The sequence below is a fragment of the Peromyscus leucopus genome, unplaced genomic scaffold (assembly GCF_004664715.2).
Source record: "Peromyscus leucopus breed LL Stock unplaced genomic scaffold, UCI_PerLeu_2.1 scaffold_255, whole genome shotgun sequence".
Lineage (NCBI taxonomy): Eukaryota > Metazoa > Chordata > Mammalia > Rodentia > Cricetidae > Peromyscus > Peromyscus leucopus.
In genome coordinates this window covers 58,389-66,698 of record NW_023505129.1, presented here as the reverse complement: position 1 = coordinate 66,698, position 8,310 = coordinate 58,389, and the positions used below count along the sequence as shown (strand labels likewise).

The 8,310-nt window shown below is 53.0% G+C and overlaps 1 protein-coding gene across 3 annotated transcripts; it reads right to left on the bottom strand.

Annotated features, from left to right (window-relative positions):
* Positions 1-1,179: 1,179 nt before the first annotated feature.
* Positions 1,180-6,625, bottom strand: LOC114694145 (zinc finger protein 41). 3 transcript variants are annotated; one of them, XM_037201894.1, is made up of 2 exons: positions 4,982-6,625; positions 1,180-1,527 (listed from the first exon to the last, which is right to left on the bottom strand). In XM_037201894.1, exon 1 carries the CDS (start codon positions 6,476-6,478, stop codon positions 5,888-5,890), a length of 591 nt encoding a protein of 196 aa, XP_037057789.1. In that variant the 5' UTR covers positions 6,479-6,625; the 3' UTR covers positions 1,180-1,527; positions 4,982-5,887. The 3 variants fall into 3 exon arrangements, with proteins under 3 accessions (XP_037057789.1, XP_037057787.1, XP_037057788.1); XM_037201892.1 differs by lacking the exon at positions 1,180-1,527 and adding an exon at positions 2,819-2,836; XM_037201893.1 differs by lacking the exon at positions 1,180-1,527 and adding an exon at positions 4,354-4,486.
* Between the last annotated feature and the right edge of the window lie 1,685 nt (positions 6,626-8,310).

The window sequence follows — 8,310 nt, the reverse complement described above, 5'->3', positions numbered from 1 at the left end:
GAACCACCAGGTCGGGGACAGCAGCTGCTCCAACACAATAGGCTACAGCTGCTTCCCACTCACGGCAATTTAGCACAGGAGGGCAGGAGACGCCCTGCAGGGACTGTACAGGGCATTAGGACACACAGGTGTCTCTGCACAGCCAGATACAAGAAGGATGAGGTCCCACCAGATTGCTGATGTGGCCGAGGTGAGGCGTGGACAGGCCAGCTGGGTGCTACCAGTTCAGAGGTGCCAAATTCCCTTCAGGTCCAGAGCCAGATGCCTGCAGACCCAGCTGCAATGCCTCACCTGGGTGTTGGCTGGGAGTTGCCACAGGAAAGCATCAGTCCCAGGGATCTGAGTCAGGAGAGGGTAATCTACTTGTCTTCCTTCAGAAGGAACCAGGAGAAAGCAAACACCAACTCCACGGGTTGCAAAGTTCTGGAAGGAGTAGGCTGACAGTGGGAGCCATCTCTTGGCTATGGGTAAATGTGGACATAGGCTAGTCTCCTTGTCTGCACTATACCTGAGGTCCACACCAGAGGTGACCCCATTACCCCAAATCTTCCTTGAAGCCACAAAGCATCCGTCCTTTGAGTTAGGGTACACGCCTTTCTTCCTAGGGCCCCGGTCCTGCCTTACTCTTCAGGGCATCTTGGCATCCGAACTCATTGGCAAGGAAATGATCGTGTCTTGATGTCAAACTGGGATGGATCCAAGATCAAGGAGGAACGGAGCCCAGGTGTGCCCTGGAGCTACAGACTTCCAGGAACTGAAGTTGCCAGCTAGAATCAAGCCTAAACAGTGGTCTCCTCAACAGAAGAGTTCTGGGCCTAGTCCAGGGCTACTTCTGACTCTCCTAGAGGTGGCTTCTGACGTCTCACTTGCCGGGAGAGGACCGAGGGAACGGACGCTAATGCAGCTCAGAGCTCTCGTCCACCTGCTTGTTGTCGGCCGCGCAGTGCTCTCCGCTCTAAGTGAGGCTGAGCGGGCAGCCATGCTGGTCAGGAGCGCTTCCTGCAGGAGACACCCACCAGAGGTAGAGCTGAGGCGCTGCCAGGAGAGCTGCTCGTACCTCTCAGAAATTTCTAGCTGCAGTTGAGTATGCTTTTGTAATTAGAACCCAATACATTGCTGGAGTGCTTTCAATGCCCCAGGACACATCTCAAGACATCTAGAAGGTTCTGAGTCATTCAGTTTGTTCCCGGGTGGCTGTTCAGTGTCTCTCACTGAAGTAAAGAGCTGGTGCTGGGACTCTCTGGTAGGCTGACAGTGAGCCAGAACTAATGGTCGCTGGTCAATGATGTGATGCAGCCACCTTAACTTCAGGGTAGGGAGAAGTCAAAGTGCCCTGTAGTTACCACACGGCATCCAGAAGGCCTCTCTGAGCTCATCCACCTACAGCTTTCCTGTTGCCAATGGATTCTGTGATGACAGCCTCCCTGGTGCATGACCCAGTGGGCATCTCAGTGCCCTGTGGTGGAGGTAGACACTGATTCTCTTGACTTCTCTGAGCTTCTTGCTAGGAAGATCTGCACTAGCAGCCTGGAAAAACAAAGAACAGTCTGGGTAAAGGAGAAGAGGGTAGGAGATAGCTGACTGAAGGAAATGGGTGGGTTAAGTGCAAGCTGCTTCTGCAGCTGCCCAAAGAAAGTGAAGGACGCAGAGGGACGTGGGGCTTCAGCTGAGGATCGATACCTAGGGGCACACGTGTGCACTTAGCCCAAGCAGTAGGTCTGACCCCCTCCCACTCCTGCTGGGGCTGCACCATGACCTCCTCCTGCTGCTTTGGTTGGGCGACTTCTCATAACCGTGAGTGGCATTTGGAAAACACAGAAAAGAAGTCAACAAGGGGCCGGAGGATGGTTCAGCAGTTAAGAGCACTGGCTGCTCTTCAGAGGACCTGGATTTGGTTCTCAGCATCACAAAGGTGGCTGACTGCAACTCCAGTTCCAGAGGATCCAACACCCTCTTCTGGCCTCTGAGAACACTCCAGGCATGTGGTGCACAAACATGCAGGGAAATACCCATAAAAACACAGAAAATCACAGAACAATGTAAAACATGCCAACACACAGGAAGAGCTTGTGTGCATTAAAACCACAGGCACGAGCCAGTGCCACACATGGACTTTCTTCTTTCTTTGAGACAGGATTTCACTATGTAGCCGTGGCTGTTCACTGTCCTGGAACTCACTCTGTAGACCAGGCTGGCCTCAACTCACAGAGATCCGCTGCCTCTGCTCTGAGTGCTGGGGTTAAAGGCATTTGTTGCATACCCTGCACACCTCAAGTACTGACTTCTAGCTGCTTCTTTAGAGTTGAGCACTGTCATCCCCATTGCAAGGGAGGAAACTGAGGCACAAGGTTCAGCAATACATCTAACACTGCAACATCCAGGCAAGGAGGAGACTTCCGCTTTAGGACTCAAGTTCTCACCACCTGCTTCCCTCTCGGAGATCAAGACAGTGGTTTTTAAAAATGGCTCTTTGGCTATGTTTGGCACACCTTTAATCCTAGCACTGCAGAGGCAGAGGCAGGTGGGTCTGTGAGCTGAGGCCAGCCAGTCTACTCAAACCACACCAAACCAAAAGCAAACAAACAACTTAATTCTTCTTTTCCAAGAACCCTGGGCTGAGGCACAGCTAAGTGGTAGAGCATTGGCCTAGTACTCACGAGACCCTGGGTTCCATCCCAGGGCCCCAAAAGCAGAACAATGACCGTGAACACACTGTTCGCTGGAGGGCTGACTGGACTCTGCCGCCAGGCACTGCTGCAGGTGTCTTCCAGGGCCAGCTGAGGCGGGCGAGTATTTGACTACATGGCATTCTGTGTCTGGTTCTGTCCTATGCATCCTAAAATGTGGAAAAGACAGCAAAGAATTATTTGTTACCTAATCCAGAAACAGTCTACCTGGCCAGGTTAGGGAGCAGCTCAGGCCGAGTCAGGTCAGCTCTGTTTCTCTAAGTCAATGGCTCCTTATGCATCCGCTCAAAGCGACACTTCTCACTAATGACAGGTGTTATCAGAGTTCTCCACAAATCAAATCAGACCATGCAGGCACCCCTTGGTTGTGTTTGACTGATGTGGGCTGTTGTAGATTCTGTGTCCACACTGTCATCCTCCTAGAACATCAAACTACAGAAAGTACATTGTCCAGTTCTTGCATCTGGGGACCCAACATCCTTAGCTGCCTTTTCTGACCACCATCTAGCTTTGAAGGACTAAGCTACAGAAGCTCAAAGTAACAGCCTGCAAGCTCTCTGTGCCTCAAACTCTCTCATTTTCCTCATTAAGAATATGGATCAGAAACCAGGTGTGGGGTGCATGACTCTAAATCCCAGAACTCTGAAGGCTGAAGCAGGAGGTTTATGGTGAGTTCAAGGCCAACTGGGCTATATAGCTAGTTTCTCAGCCTGAGCTACATATCAAGACATTGTCACAAACAAAGTAAAAACAAACCACAAGGGAGCACTTTGGCATCTATTTTAACCATGTCCGATGGATTATGACTGTAACTCCAGAGGCTTAGGCAGGAGCACACTGTGAGTTTGAGGCCAGTTCAAGCTACATAGGGGGATCCAAGACAACCGGGCTAGAGTTGAGAACCCTGTCTCAATAAACAAACTGAAAGGTTGGCAAACAAACCATAGCAGCACTCTTTCTGACAAGTCTGCTTAGCACATGGCCACACTACTCATGCTGTGCCATCTGTAACAATATGTGACAATATGTGGCACAGTGAGTGGCTGTGTATCTGCAAAGACAAGAACAATCTGGCCCTTTACATAAAATGTTGCTAATCCCGGACCTGGACTCACGAGGAATGGCCCCAGGTCACCTGCCCTGGTGGCCCTAGTGACACACACTATCTCTGTTTTCCTCTCAGTACAGAGGAAATCATGACTCTGTACTTTGAAACCTTCCCATGCGTCCTTAAGGATGGGATCAGAGGCCGTGCCTAGTCACCTGCTAACAACCCCTGGTTTCCAATGTCCCAGCCGTGTGTGCAACTCTTGAACCCAGAACAAGGTGCCTGAGTGTGTTTTGTATACATCTACACCAGCTGATGCCCAGTTTCCCACAATCTCACCTACTGGATTTCATATTTAGATTGAGGCATGCTCTCCCTCGGGGATCAAGTCTGGTACAATACTCCTGGGGTTGCCTGTATAAGGAGAGTGGTGTGGGAAGACTTCTGCCTGAAACGTTCTGCCCTTAGGGAGGGGCAGTGCAAGCCCTGGTCCAACTGCAGCCTCAGCTTGCACTTCCTGACAGTGCATCAGCAAACCTGGCTAGGCCAGTGCCAGAAGGTTCCAGAGACACTCGGTGCTCACTTCAGCTTTTAGAAAAAGGACAACTAACGCTGGTATATTTGTTATTTTCCTCATTATTGTAGCAACTGTCTGAAAAAAAGCAACCTGAGGGTTTCCTTGGCTCCTGGTTTGAAGGGATACAGGCCATGATGGTGGGGTGTGTGTCATGGTTGGTCACACTGCCTGTAACTGGGAAGCAAATAGATGAATGCTCAAGTTTTCCTTTCAAGTCTCTTAGTTTCTTAAGGCTCTGTGTGTCTAGGCGCTGCTGTGTGCAGGTGGGGGTCAGAGGAATTCTGGGAGTTGGCTCTCTGTTGCCACTTTTACATGGGTTCCAGGACTGAACTCAATTGCCAGGCTTCTGAAGCAAGTGCCTTTACCTGCTGAGCTGTCTCTTCAGGTAAGTCTCCCGGCAACCCCCTCACAGACACACCTGGCATGTCTCCTAGCTGATCCTCTACCCAGTCAGGTTGACATGAAGATTAACTACCACACCTGGTAAAACATCCCTACCAGGGAGCATAGCTACCTCGCATCATTTATTTCTCATGGTTTCTTTATATATTGACAAACTCATCTCTAGTTCTGGCTGGGGACCCTTCTTTCGGGGTAGAGTCCTCAAAGACTAAAGCTATTACTAGGTGTTTTTTTTTTTTTATAAAGTCCAAATCTCTGCCAACTTACCCTTCTGGTCAGCAGTCACTTTGCTGTCCTTAGAACACAGACCTCATAGAGCACCTGGACAGAGGGCAGGCGCAACCACATTGTCTTGTCCTGGTGACAGGCAGGAAGTGGAGCTGACCTGAATGGTGGGCTGCCACGGGGCTGGGCCACAGCTGTTTCTGAAGGTACAGTGGGTGGAAGCTGCTGCTGACACCCTGGAGCTACAAGGCCTAGCCTAAACAATCTACCACTATGGCAGGGTGCAAGGGTCTACCGAGGCCACTTTGAGTCCAGGCTACTTGTCTACGATGGTGGCTGGAACAAGGGTACACAGTGTAGTCCAGTTTCAGGCACTGGGGCTGAGCTCAGAGACTGTTGGTTCAGCAAGAGAGAAATTTCAAGATCACCAAAGTTAGCTGCAGAGATGAGCAAGCTCTGGTGCTATCCAAGGGGACCTGGGTCCTCAGAGCTGCTCAGAGTGCTGCCTGCCATCCACCTCAGGGGTCCTTGCCCCTAGCAGACTTCATGGGGCCAGGCATCCAGAGCCAGAAGCCTTCAAAAGAACTGACCATCACACAGTGGATGATGCAGGCAGAGGCAGCAGAGGGAGGCATTGGCCCTCGCCAACAGGGTTGTCTCTTTAGCTGTAAGTTCTCGGTGACCCAAAGCTGTTCCAAAGATGGTCCTGAGTAGAATGAAGTAGTCTGGAAAATGGCTGGAGCTGCAGGAAGCCCCGGGGAGCACCGTGTTACCATCAAGTGAGGACTCACAGGGCAGAAGGCCTCTGTGGGTTCTTAGGTCTGATGGGTGGGTTTTCCTTTCGATGACAGGGAGAGGCAGCCACATGAGCCATCAGTAGATACTGCACCGGAAACCTAGACCAACATCTGATGTTTGAAAAAGATCTACAGTTGTAGGCTGCCCTGCTCAGTGCTTCTTCCTCGGATGACGCTTCCGATGCCGGATGAGGCAGGAGCTGTAGGCGAAGGATTTTCCACACTCCTCACAGCCATAAGGCTTCTCTCCAGTGTGCGTTTTCTGGTGTTTCAGAAGATTGGAGCCACAGTTGAAGGCCTTTCCACACTCCCCACATTTAAAGGGTTTCTCACCGGTATGGATTCTCAGATGTTTGGTGACGTCTGAGCTGTGCCTGAAGGTCTTCCCACACTGGTCACACTTAAAGGGCTTCTCGCCAGTGTGAACTCTCTGGTGGCGAATGTGATCTGTCTTGTGTTTAAAGATTCGTCCGCACTCACCGCACTCATAGGGCTTCTTCCTCTGAAAAGGAATAAACACGGGGACGCCCTCAAAGTCATCTTTAAACGAGGCATCGAAGGCATCAAAGATATGCGCCTCGTCTTCGGGACTCAGGACAGTCTGTTTGCGGGGCTTCCGGGGCCTCCTCTTGGTTGGCTTCTTTCCCCTTGGCGCTTTCTCCCCTTTGGCAGTGGCCTTTTGAGCACCTGCTTCCTCTTTGGGGGCCTGGGTCTTCTTTTTCCTGCCTGCAGGCTTTTCCATTGCTGCTCCTAGGAAGTGGGAAACACCCTGGAAGCCAGGGAAGGCTGAGGGCCCCCAGCTAGTGGCTGCCTGGCTTCTCTGTGACTTCACTCTGTCGGGGACAGCTCAGCACATCCTGCTTATGAAGCTGCATGTTGGCACCGAGCAGACAGACAGCGCTGTCCTTTTCTTTCTGGAGGCAAAAGCATTGACAACAGGTCAAAGGCAGCTCTCGGGGCCACAGTCCTCCACTGTCCTTTGATGAGTATCTCAGACTAACGTGGACTCCCCAGAACTCCAGCCCACTTCACTGGTCCAGAGCATGCGCATCTCTTTGGGTGACGCTCTCACTAACTCAGCCACTGACCAGGAGACACTCCTTGGCCTGAGAACAAGGTTTTCACTCATTCCCACAGAACTCTCTATCATGGCCACTTCCCATCTCCCAAGTGGAAACTTCCCTGCCCATCCTTATCCTCTCCACCTGCCCACATCGGGACTGTGCATGTACCCTGCAGCAAGAGGTAATTCCATTACATACTGCCTGGAAACCTTAGGGCTGTCCTCATAATCCACAGCAACCAGCACACGCCATCACACCCCAAAGGCTGTTCCTTGTGCCAATGAGCCTTTCTCTGTGTGACCTCTCTTTATCTCTAAACCTGCACCATCCCCTTCACCCCTGGAGGCCTAAAGGGGTGGGCTATGTTGGCACTCCCACCTAGAGCTCCACACCTGTCCAAAACCACAACTGTCACTCTGGGAGCGCACCGTGTTTTGTTCTAAGCATTACACTGATGCCTGCATACCTAACCCAGCAGATAAAGTTCTTATCTGGATTCGGAGTCTGAACGTCACCATCCGAAAGCGTTCGTCTTTTGTGGGACAGCTCAGGAGGAGACGTCTGAGAGTCCCTATCTGACAGCATCCAAGCTCAGTACCAATTCAAACACCATCACTCCGGCGAGAGGCGTAACAAGCAGGCCTCAGGTGTCTTGTGTTTGTTCACCAAGGCTCATCCCACTGAAAACTGAAAACAGTCATCAACACCACAGTAGACCACAGCGACCATCTCATTTGCACCCTCCCTCTCAGGCCGTGCACAAAGTGGGTGCGAGTGAAGCAGGCAACTTAGTTCAATCCGGCGGGCTAACGTTAGCTCAGGTCCACCAAAGTGCTGCTGGACCGGCGGGGCTCGGAGCTCAAGGCACCCGCGGCAAGGGGCTTTGATAGGAAGCCCCGCCCACCTTCCCCGCCTCCGGGACCTCCGCAATACCGCCGAGCGGCTGGCGCCCACGGAGAAAAGACCCAGAAGCCGACTTTCGCTAGGCCGGGACACCGAGCGCGCGTGCAGAAGGTACCTGGTGGGTGTCGGGCGCAGATGCCGGCTGAACTTGGCCGTGGGCAGGCGGCGGGCAGACAACGGTTACGATCCCCCACTTGAGCCGCCACTCCCGCCTCTCCCGCGCCTGAAGGCCCGCCCCTCTGGAGCCGCTCTACCTTGCCCGGCCTCTCGGTGGTGCTGCCGCGCGCTCCAGAGCCCGCCCACCGTCCTAAGCCGTCTCCGGTCCCTCTCTAGGAGCCGTGCGGGGCTCTCGGTGGTTCCACCGCGTGCTCCGGAGCCCCGCCTCTCATTCGCGCCCTTCTGGCGCCGCTCTAGGAGCCGTCGGCAGGCCTCTCTGTGGTGGTGCTGCTGCGCTCGGCTCCGTAGACCCGCCCACCTCTCCGGGCCTGCGGGGCCGCTCTAGGAGGCGCGGCCCGACCTCTCTGTGGTGGTGCTGCAGCGGCGGCCTGGCGCATAGCTTGCGGGGACGCCAAGGAGGTGGTGTCTGCGGCTGTGCAGACTTCTGGAC